At 43.5% G+C, this 14,378-nt stretch overlaps 1 protein-coding gene across 1 annotated transcript in view; it reads left to right on the top strand.

The window, feature by feature from the left end:
• Positions 1-14,378, top strand: part of hhat (hedgehog acyltransferase) — a 107,635-nt gene that overhangs the window by 74,828 nt on the left and 18,429 nt on the right. The window contains exon 11 of the mRNA XM_041886845.1: positions 3,133-3,277. Within this exon, the coding sequence (XP_041742779.1) occupies positions 3,133-3,277 (145 nt within the window). The remainder of the gene's footprint in view (positions 1-3,132; positions 3,278-14,378) is intronic.

The following is a 14,378-nucleotide window of genomic DNA, read 5'->3' as shown; positions in this document are numbered from 1 at the left end:
CACGCGTTATCCGGCACTCAGTTCCCCCGGGCGACTCTGTGACATTGCGTCCAAATGCGGCCTTCGCCCCGAAAATCATGTCTATGTCCTACAGGTCCTTTTGAGTTATTTTTCTTTTGCTTCTGAAGAGCAACAGAGCTTGTGTCCTGTGTCCATTGCGAGCTTTACGCACATACATTGAACGGACCCAGGATATCTGGTTAGTTGACCAGCTTTTTTTATTTTTTTTGCTGATCCAGCTGCGGCAGGCCACTCTCCCCCTGGCATATAGCAGCAAGGGGCAAAGGTGACCTAGCGGTGTACGCGCCCACTCCACCAGGGGTCTGGCAGTGTCTTGGGTGTTGTTTAAAGGGTTGACTATAGGAGATATTTGTGCTGCGGCGAGTTGGGCATCACCACACACTTTTATAAGGTTTTATCGCTTGGATGTCACTGCTCCCAGTGTAGCCCCAGTGTGCTTACTGCTGGGACATGGGAAAGTCTCTAGGCTGCGCACCGTGTGCGCAATACCCAGACTGCTGCATCTGGCGGGGTCAGGTCTGGGTGGTCTGCCATGGGCCGTTTTCTTTTAGTATCCGTTGGGGTCGGCTTGGGGCGTGATTATATTTCCCCATAGCATGTTGTACCGAAGTTGACTGACTGAAAGGGAACATAACGTACTGTTCCCTGAAGGAGGGAAACTGGGTACAACACCCACATCTTTCTATTACACTTCTCACTGCACCCATTCCACATGATTGTCATTCTGCAGTTTATCGTAGTTTATCAGTCTACACCCCTCTACTCCTTCCGCCCTCGAGCCTCCCAGCCCACTCCTTCTGACCAGGCTGCCTGTGTGTGTGTGTCCTGCAGTATGCTGCAGTGTTTCCGCTAGATTAGTCTCTTCTAGGTGGAGCGCAAAGCAACATCCAGGTCAATTGAAACCAACAGAAGCCAAACTCTTTTAGGCAGGAGGGAACACAGCTAGATGTGTGTGTGTGTGTCTGCCTGTGTGTTTTATGACAGTGATAGGATGATTGATGAGGGGAAGTAGGGATGCTTCTGCTGATTTCCGCAAGTCTCCTATTCTCCCTCTTCCACTGCCCCACCTCCCTCCCTCCTCTCCGCCCAGTTCCTATTTCTCTCCCCAGGCAGCTATTTGTTTAGCTCCCTCACCTCCTTCACCAGAAATGAAGGGAATTATTACAGATGGCTACAGTAGTACTGAAAAATGTGTCATGAACCGTAAACAGTTCCATTCCCCTGCTCAGCATGTGTGAATGAGACTTTATTTTTAGGCTCGTACAGATGGACCTAATGCTTTTTAATTAAACTCACTAGTTCAGGTATGATAGTAGGTTGTTCCTGAGTGGCGCAGTGGTCTAAGGCACTGCATCGCAGTGCTAGCTGTGCCACTAGAGATCCTGGTTCGAATCCAGGCTCTGTCGCAGCCGGCCGCGACCGGGAGACTCATGGGCAGCGCACAATTGGCCTAGCGTTGTCCAGGGTAGGGGAGGGAATGGCCGGCAGGGATGTAGCTCAGTTGATAGAGCATGGCGTTTGCAACGCCAGGGTTGTGGGTTCAATTCCCACGGGGGACCAGTATGAAAAAATATATATATATGTATTCACTAACTGTAAGTCGCTCTGGATAAGAGTGTCTGCTAAATGACTAAAATGTAAATGTAATGTAAATGTTGTTCCTCCCTCTGTAACTGGTATGGTAGTGACATCTTGTTGTTCCTCCCTCTGTAACTGTTATGGTAGTGACATCTTGTTGCTCCTCCCTCAGTAACTGGTATGGTAGTGACATCTTGTTGCTCCTCCCTCTGTAACTGTTATGGTAGTGACATCTTGTTGCTCCTCCCTCTGTAACTGTTATGGTAGTGACATCTTGTTGCTCCTCCCTCTGTAACTGTTATGGTAGTGACATCTTGTTGCTCCTCCCTCTGTAACTGTTATGGTAGTGACTAGGGATGTGAATTGAGATCGTAAAAAAACACATTGCAGTTATCACAAAACTACCACTAACAGGTCCCAATCATCATCATCATATAGAGGGGAAAAAAACTACGAACACTTAACGCAACAATGCTGTAACGTTAGTTTTTTTAGCTAGTTTATTAACTGGAAGTGTAATGCGCAGCAACTCAAACAAGGAGTGGGGAAGGGGCCATGCAGTGTGCGTCTGTGAGTGACGAGGGGAGCAGGGAGGGGGAGAGATGTGCTGGTAGACTAACTTATTGCTAGATATTTATCATCTCATCTGATTACATAGTACCTGTCTTGTTCTTGACTGCATCAAACCAAGAGAAGCTAGTTAACAACAACTCTATTCAGCCTACCTGTTGGCTATTGGTGTGGTAGCCTGTCCTTCTCATTTCACTTTTAGTTCTGTCATTTTAATTCCATCTTCCATTGATTAGTATAGATACTGTATCTCCTATTAACTTGCCTAGTGATGGTTTGATGACTTGTAATTGGATGAAAACAACAACAAGCTACACGTGCCACTCTCCTGAAAAGAGGAAATCTGCATTGTGAATTCACTTGGAATTTTACTAAATGTTCTTATCGCGTTAACGGAAAAACCGATAACAAAAGCACTGTTTAAACGTTAAGAAACATTGTCCAGTTGTCACATACCTAGTAGTGACAGCATGCTGCTCCTCCCTCTGTAGGAGTGCTGTCTCTCCCCGGAGGCCTTCTCCACTGTAATATTTATGTTGCCCCTCCCTCTGTATGTTACTGTAACTGTTATGTTGCCCCTCCCTCTGTATGTTACTGTAACTGTTATGTTGCCCCTCCCTCTGTATGTTACTGGAACTGTTATGTTGCCCCTCCCTCTGTATGTTACTGTAACTGTTATGTTGCCCCTCCCTCTGTATGTTACTGGAACTGTTATGTTGCCCCTCCCTCTGTATGTTACTGTAACTGTTATGTTGCCCCTCCCTCTGTATGTTACTGTAACTGTTATGTTGCTCTTTCCTCTGTATGTTACTGTAACTGTTATGTTGCCCCTCCCTCTGTATGTTACTGTAACTGTTATGTTGCCCCTCCCTCTGTATGTTACTGTAACTGTTATGTTGCTCTTTCCTCTGTATGTGACTGTAACTGTTATGATAGTGACTGCATTGCTCCTCCTATCTCTAGGAGCGCTGTATCTCCCCGGCCATGAGGAGGCGATGTTTGGCTCTCATCTCAGCCTTCTCCACAGCCATGCTCATCCTGTCCAACCTCATCTTCCTTGGGGGAAACCATGTCGGCAGGATCATGTGGAAGAGGGTCTTCATACAAGGTGAGTTATCTACTATATCAACCCAAGAATATCCCCCTCTTCCCTGACACTCTGTGGTACTCTGGTTTGACCACTGGCTTTCTTTTGATTGACTTCCCAGTAGATTGACTGATTCAGTCCCTTCAAATCAGTGAGGACAAATATGTCAAAATCCTCACTGTAAAGATGAGGGTTTTAGATCTGACAAGGCTGTGTTGAACGTGTTCCCCGAAAATGTGATGGCACAGTCCCTTAACGAAGCATGAAAACGAATGACGATTAGATGCGTGCACACACACAACACACTGACCCATGTAGCTGTGTTCCCTCCTGCCTAAAATAGTTTGGCTTCTGTTGGTTTCTATTGACCTGGATGTTGCTTTGTGCTCCACCTAGAGAATAATCCTTTGGAAACACTGCAGAAGACATAGTGCTCTAACCAGATGGTCTACCACCACCACCACCTCTGGGCTGTGGCCCAAATGGCACCCTATTTCCTCTATAGTGCACTACTTTTGACCAGGGGCCATAGAGCTATGGTCATAAGTAGTGCATTATATATGCAATAGGGTGTAATTTGGGACACGCCATTGGTCTGGCAGCAACATACAGTACTGCAGGACAGTTGCCCATCCTGCTGCTTCCACTTCTTGAGATGGACTTGAGACAGTTGGTCTGGCCTACCACCACACACACACACACACAGACACAAACAGAAGCACACAAACACACACCCGACACCCACACACACCACCAATTCACTTCTGGCAGAAGCTCCATATTCCCAGATGTTCTTCATTTTCCAATCCAAGCTTGCACCATTCCACAACATCCATAACATCCATTCTCTGCCAACTGATGTAAGGTGGTAGAACTGCTTGGGAGTCAAGCTTCTTCTCATCGTAACTCTACCCTTTCTCAAACAGTGTAGCCCAGCCGCTGACATGGAGATGATAGCCCAATAGTGTTCAACGGAAAAGTTGTGCTCTCCCATTCACACACACCTCTTTTTGGAGTTTGTCTTCCAATGACTATCATAAATGCATGGCTCTAGCCTTGTAGTGTGGGTCGGATTTTGCCACATCATGATATTAGAGTTTATGCTATTCTCCAGCAGTAGCCCCTTCCCTAGGACTGTACCTGCATCCCTCCCTCCCTCCCCTCACTCTTCCCCTCTCCCTGTGTCACAAAGTGCATCACAAGCAAGTAATTATACCATGCAGACAATAACAGTAAGTCTCTCACCGGCAGAGCAAAGGAACCATTCAATAGGCCCAGGTCAAAGTAGTGCACTATAAAGGGAATAAGGTCCCGTATCCACAAAGCGTCTCAGAGTAGGAGTGCTGATCTAGGATCGGTTCCCAACCTGGCCATATAATCTTATTCATTATGATATAAAAGGCGAAACTGATCCTAGATCAACACTCCTACTCTGAGATGCTTTGTGGATATGGGCCCTAGTCTCTATTTCTAGTGGATGTGATTACCGGGTGCAGTAGGGGGCATAGATACAGTATAAGAGCCAGCATCATAAGTGTGATCACACCTCTATACTGTAAGCTCTCTATGCAGACTAGAATATGATGGCCATTTGCGTCCGTGCATGCTGACTGACTCCCCATTGAAAATGCATTTAATTAGCAATAACTTTATTAAAGTACTGCCTGTATTGTAGCCTACTACTTTCTATCACGTAAAGTAGGTGCTATATCTTCGTATAGCTGTGATGTTTATAGTACTCTAATGTATGTTAATCTCCTTGGTGCTAAATTTGCTCATCTACAGTGGCTTGCGAAAGTATTCACCCCCTTGGCATTTTTCCTATTTTGTTGCCTTACAACCTGGAATTAAAATGGATTTTTTGGGGGTTTGTATCATTTGATTTACACAACATGGCTACTACTTTGAAGATGCAAAATATTTTTTCTTGTGAAACAAACAAGAAATAAGACAAAAAAACTGAACTTGAGCGTGCATAACTATTCACCCCCCCCAAATCAATACTTTGTAGAGCCACCTTTTGAAGCAATTACAGCTGCAAGTCTCTTGGGTTATGTCTCTATACGTTTGGCACATCTAGCCACTGGGATTTTGACTATTTTGTGTATGTCCATTACATGAAATCCCCCCAAAAAACAATTTAAATTACAGATTGTAATGCAACAAAATAGGAAAAACGCCAAGGGGGATGAATACTTTTGCAAGGCACTGTATCTACCATACATTATTACACTTATCTAACAACACCATTACATTATTTCAAACAGTCAATGGAGCAAGAAGTGATTGTCCCATTCATAGTTTTGTTCCTCTTTTTAACTTTGTAAGGTGGTGTGTTAGCACTGTTAAATGCACTTTAAATAAACTCTGACTTCATTGTATCAGTGAGGTAATGGTATTAAAAAGACAGACTCCTGCTCTGAACATTCTAACACAAAGTGCACATACCTTTATAAATGTGTTGCAGTGGTTAGCATGTTGTTGGATGTTGTAACATGGTAATGTGTGACTAACTGTGTTACAATGGTTGGAATTAAGTTGTGTGTTGCCAACATTGTCACTGTGTCTGTGGTGAAGTGTTGGGAGCTGGCTGGTTGACTGGTGGAATCTGCGCTGTGCAGTCTGTGCTGGTTGGCTGGTGACATTTTGACAGGGAGAGCGTGGCAATAGCCAGGTAGACATCTGTTGCACGGCTGTGCTAGCACCTGTCGCTTTCCAATCTCCCCAGGGCACTTTCTTCTGCTCAATTAATTAATACCTAAAGCAAGACTCGGGTCCCTCCCTGGAGTCTGGCATCTCTCTCTCTTTCCTCCCTCCCTTTTCCCTCCACCTCCCTCTCTTGATCCCCCTGATCCCTCCGCTTTCACTCAGCTCTTTTCAATCTAGATTTCTCTCTTTTACCTTTTCCCCTCTCTCTCTCGCTCTCTCTCTCTCTGCTTCAGTGACATAATCCTATGGCAAATACTGTATATGTGAAACAAGTGAGAATTTGTTTTTTCCTGTTCACACAAGGGCCATGCATTAATGGGGTGGGGGGGGTGGTAAAGGTGGGGTGGTAAAGGTTATAATGTTAAACTCTCTCACATCCTCTCTCTCATTATTAGTTTCTATCACGTCAAGTTCAGTTCCAATGAGCCTTGTTGGACCGATGAAGTGTAATCATTCGTCACAATGCATGAGTAGACATTTCTCAGCTCTCCTGTGCCTCCCGCCTGGCAATGTCTCTCTGACAGCCCATGCCCTTCAGATAATTCCCATTATTACTACTCAGTTCCGTTTATGGTGTGCTAGAAATTCTCTCAATTCTAGGGGTGCTAAAATCAGTCATCTAAATCCTGTTGAGCTACTCCCCCTCATATCATACAAAATATACAAGTATATTTAACAAATATACACGGGCAATAGCACAAAAGAAATAGCCTCTGTATCAGGCTTATGCTGTCCTATCTGAATGGACACAGGTAGAGAGGGCAAGACTGTACAGCCTCCCCTTGAGAAACTAAATATAATCTGTCTAACAGGAGCTCAAACGGGTAGGCCTACATAATATAAGCACTTGGCCCCCAGGACCATACAATTACCCAATTGGCAATTACAACCAAATAAACTGGTTCTACAATGTAAAAGGCAATTTCCACATCCATTAGTACATTCGTCTTAATCAGACTTAATGATTATTAATGATATTTCAACACCATGCATACATGGAACAATAATTGTATCTTCAACGTTCTGGCTCCAAAGCGTGGAGCGCAGGGCACGTAGCCTATTTCTATGGGCGCTGAGGCGCGCACACTCCTATTACGCACAACCAGAATGACAGAAATAGGACACAGACACACGGAACTCTGACATCTTGGAAATATGAACAAAGGAAACCATACATTGAATTAAATAAACATACAGTTGAAGTCGGAAGTTTACATACACTTAGGTTGGAGTCATTAAAACTTGTTTTTCAACCACTCTACAAATTTCTTGTTAACAAACTATGGCTTTAGAAGCTTCTGATAGGCTAATTGACATAATTTGAGTCAATTGGAGGTGTACCTGTGGATGTATTTCAAGGCCTACCTTTGCTTGACATCATGGGAAAACCAAAAGAAATTAGCCAAGACCTCAGATAAAAAATTGCAGACCTCCACAAGTCTGGTTCATCCTTGGGAGCAATTTCTAAATGCCTGAAGGTACCACGTTCATCTGTACAAACAATAGTATGCAAGTATAAACATCATGGGACCACGCAGCCGTCATACCGCTCAGGAAGGAGACGCGTTCTGTCTCCTAGAGATTAACTTACTTTTGTGTGAACAAACAGCAAAGGACCTTGTGAAGATGCTGGAGGAAACCGGTACCAAAGTATCTATATCCACAGTAAAACGAGTCCTATATCAACATAACGTGAAAGGCCGCTCAGCAAGGAAAAAGCCACTGCTCCAAAACAGCCATAAAAAAGCCAGACTACGGTTTGCAACTGCACATGGGGACAAAGATCGTACTTTTTGGAGAAATGTCCTCTGGTCTGATGAAACAAAAATAGAACTGTTTGGTCATAATGACCATCGTTATGTTTGGAGGAAAAAGGGGAAGGCTTGCAAGCCGAAGAACACCATCCCAACCGTGAAGCACGTGGGGGTGCTTTGCTGCAGGAGGGACTGGTGCACTTCACAAAATAGATGGCATCATGAGGAAGGAAAATTATGTGGATATATTGAAGCAACATCTCAAGACATCAGTCAGGAAGTTAAAGCTTGGTCGCAAATGGGTCTTCCAAATGGACAATGAACCCAAGCATACTTCCAAAGTTGTGGCAAAATAGCTTAAGGACAACAAAGTCAAGGTATTGGAGTGGCCATCACAAAGCCTTGACCTCAATCCTATAGAACATTTGTGTGGCAGAAATGAAAGAGCGTGTGCGAGCAAGGAGGCCTACAAACCTGACTCAGTTACACCAGCTCTGTCAGGAGGAATGGGCCAAAATTCACCCAACTTATTGTGGGAAGCTTGTGGAAGGCTACCCAAAACGTTTGACCCAAGTTAAACAATTTAAAGGCAATGCTACCAAATACTAATTGTGTGTATGTAAACTTCTGACCCACTGGGAATGTGATGAAAGAAATAAAAGCTGAAATAAATCATTCTCTCTACTATTATTCTGACATTTCACATTCTTAAAATAAAGTCGTGATCCTAACTGACCTAACTCAGGGAATTTTTACTAGGATTAAATGTCAGGAATTGTGAAAAACTGAGTTTAAATGTATTTGGCTAAGGTGTATGTAAACTTCCGACTTCAACTGTAACTTCTACCTCATGAGTCTTGTTAATGTGCACAATAAACATCGCGCCCACTCAGATGGTAAGAATTGGTTAGCTAAATGAAAATGTATCATAGGCCTATCAAACATGAAACAGAAATGTCTGTGTTGCAATAAACGGTATGGGGATGGAATGATTAAACACTAGCAATTATTGTAGTATTATATGGAATATAGATTTACCACATAGGGCCTATGCATTTAAATGTGTGAAAGCAAGAGCAAACATTTCAACAAGAGAAAAAAAGCACTCCACTGGTGGGAGTTTGGAGAGTGCAAGTGAAGAGCCACGCCTATGGTGCGTCTTTGCAACAGTAATCATTCATTTTAAACAAATTCCAAATGCAAGCTTCATAAGTAAATGATCAATTTCAAGCATGCATAACAAAATACCAGTAGGCCTATGCTAGTAATTGTTGCCCCATTTGCTGATGAGCAAAGTAAGGAGTTAATATTCTTCATCACCATCTTTTTTTGGGAGGTATTTATTATGGCAATCCTCTCTTCCTATAATTTGACGTTTGTGCTGCACCCAATCCTATAGCTGTACAGCAAATCAGCAATCTGTTGGCTACCTCACCACCCAACCTGTGTTTATTGACAGTTTGCTGGTCCAATCAGGGTGCCGATTGTGCGTTTCACTAGCCAATCTGTTGCAGGTTTTTTTGCTAGGGCGATGCTGCGGCTATTGTCTGGTTGTGTGTAGAGTAATCCATGTAGACTCTGTGCCACAATGTGAGTGTCAAAACATTACAAAACCTAGCCAGGTAATTTCAAGTCATCAGTCTCACGTCAAAGTCAAGTCTCAAGTTATTTTATTTTCTGTCAAGTCCAGTCTCAAGTCATCAAATTTGTGACTTGAGTCAGACTCGAGTCCAAATCATGTGACTCTCGTCCGCAACTCTGTATTATCTCCAAGATGGACATACAAATCCCAACATTTTAGTGTGCTCTGAAACATGGTTAAAACGCTCTGTTGAATTCCATTGCACTTGCTGATTATAATGTTTACAGATGTGATAGGCCAAAGAAGGGTGTAGGTATAACAATTTATGTGAAAAACTACTTTAAGGCGACCCAATCTCTCAATGTCTTGCTTCCGAAACAATTTGAGCTACTAGTTATAAATGGTGTTATTTCCCCAGAATATTAATTTCTACACTACATGACCAAAATGATGTGTACATCTGCTCATCGAACATCTCATTCCACAATCATGGGCATTAATATGGAGTTGGTCCCCCCTTTGCTGCTAAAACAGCCTCCACTCTTCTGGGAAGGCTTTCCACTAGATGTTGGAACATTGCTGCGGGGACTTGCTTTCCATTCAGCCATGAGCATTAGTGAGGTTGGGCACTGATGTAGGGCAATTAGGCCTTGCTCGCAGTCGGCATTCCAATTCATCCCAAAGGTGTTCGATGGGGTTGAGGTCAGGGCTCTGTGCAGGCCAGTCAAGTTCTTCCACACCGATCTCGACAAACCATTTCTTTATGGACCTCGCTTTGTGTGCATTGTCATGCTTAAACAGGAACTTCCCCAAACTGTTACCACAAAGTTGGAAGCACAGAATTGTCTGGAATGTCATTGTATGCTGTAGTGTTAAGATTTCCCTTTACTGGAACTAAAACTATGAAAAACAGCCCCAGACCATTATTCCTCCTCCACCAAACTTTACAGTTGGCACTATGCGTTGGGGCAGGTAGCAATCTCCTGGCATCTGCCAAATCCAGATTTGTCCGTCCTACTGCCAGATGGTGAAGCGTGATTCATCACTCCAGAGAAGGCGTTTCCACTGTTCCAGAGTCCAATGGCGGCAATCTTTACACCACTCCAACTCATGCTTGGCTTAAAAGTCACTGAGCTCTTCAGGAAGGCCATTCTACTACCAATGTTTGTCTATGGAGATTGCATGGCTGTGTGCTCGATTTTATACACCTGTCAGCAACGGGTGTGGCTGAAATAGCCGAATCCACTAATTTGAAGTGTTGTCCACATACTTTTGTATATATAGTGTATGTTGCAGGTATTTATCACCCTCCCTCCGCCACATCGGGCGCAATCAATACTGTCTCTAAAATAGTGATATTGGGGATCTGAATCTCGATTGGCTCACTCTCTCGTCTGATTGTCTTAAATCAGCATGTATTGATCTGAACTTAGTCCAACTGATTTCAAAGCCCACTCGTTTGAATGTAAAGAGTCCTGCTAAATCAACTTTTATCACTGGTGATCATTTCCGTACACATCATTTTCTCTTATACAGTATACTGTAGTTCTGTTGGCTGTGTGTCTCTGACTACCAGAAGGGCCTAACATTAGCTATTATTCATACAGTGCCTGGCAAAAGTAATCATCCCCCTTGGCGTTTTTCCTTTTTTGTTGCATTACAACCTGTAATTTAAATGGATTTTTATTTGGATTTCATGTAATGGACATACACAAAATAGTCCAAATTGGTGAAGTGAAATTTACAAAATAACGTTTCAAAGACATCTAAAAAAATTAACAACGGAAAAGTGGTGCGTGCATATGTATTCACCCCCTTTGCTATGAAGCCCCTAAATAGTTATGCACGCTCAAGTTTTCTGTTTTTTTGTCTTATTTCACACAAAAAAATATTTTGCATCTTCAAAGTGGTAGGCATGTTGTGTAAATCAAATGATACAAACCCCCCAAAAATCCATTTTAATTCCAGGTTGTAAGGCAACAAAATAGCAAAAATGCCAAGGGGGGTGAATACTTTCGCAAGACACTGTATATAAATCACTTCTCCAAAAACATCCAAACTACCTCACCTCATTTCTAAATTGGAAATCTAGTAAATATAAGATTTAGGGCTCTGATTTAAAAAAAAAGAACGTAATAATAATAATTCCTTGGGGGGACACATCACTGGTACTTGATGACATCTGGACAGGACTAAGTGGGATGTTGTCATGACGCCACGTGACAGTTACTTGACCGTGTCTATAATAGTGACATGAAGGCCAGGTTAACAGGAAACAATCAGTGTCTTGTCTGGTAGTGATGAAGAGACAGAACAACCCTCTTTCCAACCCACCCGGCACTCCTTATTCTCACTCTCCCTTTTCTCTCTCTCACTCCGTTTCACTACGGTTCCAGATTTAAATAAACTCCCAGATTTTATTGTGCTGTTTAATAATTAACTCCACAGCGAACATACAGCTCACGACGACGACGCTGCGCTGCCTCCCAGCCTCTGGGACACTTTAAGGCCTTTAGAGCTAATTTGAGTGCTTTGTTTATTATTTTGTCCGCAAGCATTTTTTTGTTAACTCTGAAACGTGATGTGTTGTATAGTACAGCTTATTCAGAGGCTACACTTCACACAGATAGATTCCCATCTCAAATGAATGGCTTTTTAGTGTGAGTCCCAAATTGCACCCTATTCTCTATAGTGTACTACTTTTGACCATGGCATAATGCACTATGTATGAAATAGGGTGCTTTTGGGACATACTTAGTTTATCTTTACTGTACTACAATCCTTGTTTTGTGAAATATCTTATTGCCTCATTAGTTTTAGTTACAGATACTGATGGCGCTGTGTATCATCAAGTCCCCCTGGCTGTACTTACTGTATGGATGGTGATGTGATTACTGTAATACTATCACATCATTCAGTACCCATGGTGGTATTTGCTGATGGTGATACAGTATAATGCTGTTAAGTTCTCTTCTGCTTTGATGGTGATGTGATATCATCATAGGGTATTGCCCTCCCACTGACAGACATTTTCATCCATCCATCCTCTCTAGCCTGGTTAAAGCAGACTGAACGCATTGATGGGGAGTGCTGCATTCAGTCTGCTTTAACCAGGCTATATCTTCTCAGTGTTTCAGGGTCAAAACCATTTTAGTTGAGGAGGATAAAGACCTGATGGTTTCTATGAAATTGGATTGTACTGTAGCCCGCCCTACTTACCTATCATTATGTCTGATATGAAGATTCAAAGGAGCCTCATCAACACAGATGCATGTGTGTGTGAGATAGAAGGCATCACAGAGACATACAGCGCTATCAGCCCTGCCCACAGTCATCCCCCTTCTGCTGCATGGGGACCACCAGGGACCACCAGCCCTGTGGCAGAACATTGTACGGCATATGGCAATAGGTTACTGCCAGTGCAACTGGGGAAGCGAGACTTACATTACACACACGTATTACTGTAATACTAAGTAACCTACCTCTCCACTACACTACAACACAATGTAAATCAGCAAGAATTAGGCTATTTGAGTGTGTAAATATTGCAACAGAGGTGCTTTTAATACAACTGATAACGAATAGCCTACAAAACAGAAAGACAACCGTTCAAAATATTTTCATCCCAAAATTGTCTGTCTGACTGCCCGCCCGCCCGCTCCTGCCCGCAGCATGAAAAATGCAGATCGCGCTGCAATGCTCTCTGTCGGGCCCACAGATCCCACGGAATGCCTGTGGGAATGCAGCTCTCTAGTTGGGCGCACCAGTGCTACCAATGAAAAATGTTAATTTAGAGCCCGGCCTACAGGGCACTATATAGGGAATAGGGTGCCATTTGAGTCTGAGGCAGTGATTCTCATGCCATAGGTTAATGTCAGTGCTACTGTAATAGACTGGAAAAGGGAGCCTCTTCTTAATACCAGTGTTGTACCCAAGAGCTGATGATGCATTAGTCTGAGGCAGCAATTCTCAAGTTATTGGTGAGGACGCAAATTGGGGTCGCGAGAGGTTTAAAAAAAGGTTGCAGACCTGTTTCTAAGAATATACACTGAGTGTACAAAACATTAGGTACACCTTCCTAATATTGAGTTGCACCCCCTTTTACCCTCAGAACAGGCTCAATTCGTTGGTGCATGGATTCTAAAGGGATGCTGGCCCATGTTGACTCCAATGCTTCCCACAGTTGTCAAGTTGGCTGGTAGTGGATCTCTACTCCGACTAGCTCGTTCCATTTCATCCCACACAGATGCTCAATTGGATTGAGATCTGTTGACTGGGTAGGCCACTGCAGTAAGCTGAATTCACTGTCATGTTCGTGGAACCATTCCTGGACAATCCTAGCCTTGTGGCAAAAATCTATTCGCAGATGGATATACTGCTGCCTTGAAGGGATGCACCTGATTGGCAATGATGTTCAGATATCCTGTGGCATTCAAATGTTGCTCCACTTTTATCAAGGGGCCCAATGTGTGCCATGAAAACACACAATCACACCACTACCACCATCAGCCTGCAATTTTGACATGCAACATGATGGATGCATGTACTCGTGGTTTTCTCCATACCCTAGTCCTCCCATCAGCGTGAAACAGCAGGAACCGGGATTCATCAGACCAGGCAATGTTTTTCCAATTCTCCAGTGTCCAGTGTTTTTGTTCCTTAGCCCACTGCAACCGCAGTTTCTTGTTTTTTGCTGAAAGAAGTGGAACTCTGTAAGGTCGTCGGATGCCATAGCCCATTCGTGTCAAGGTACGACGAGTTGTGCCTTATTTTTTGGGTCTTTGGGCACCAATGTTGTACTGGACTGTCAGTTGACTAACTCTAGCCCGTCTGTTGCTCTGCACAATTCGAGTCAGCCTCCTTTGTCCTCTTTTATCAATGACCCGTTTTCGACCACTGGCCTGCTGCTGGATGTCCTTTGGGTGGTGGACCATTCTTAATACACACAGGAAACTGTTGAGCGTGAAAAACCCAGAAGCGTTGCACTTCTTGACACACTCAAACCGGTGCGCCTGGCACCTACTACCATACCCCGTTCAAAGGCACAAATATTTTGTCTTGCCCATTCACCCTCTGA

The sequence above is a fragment of the Coregonus clupeaformis genome, chromosome 1 (genome assembly GCF_020615455.1).
Source record: "Coregonus clupeaformis isolate EN_2021a chromosome 1, ASM2061545v1, whole genome shotgun sequence".
NCBI classification, from domain to species: Eukaryota; Metazoa; Chordata; class Actinopteri; order Salmoniformes; family Salmonidae; genus Coregonus; species Coregonus clupeaformis.
Note: the sequence above shows the minus strand (reverse complement) of the source record. Positions and strands in the feature narration are given on the sequence as shown.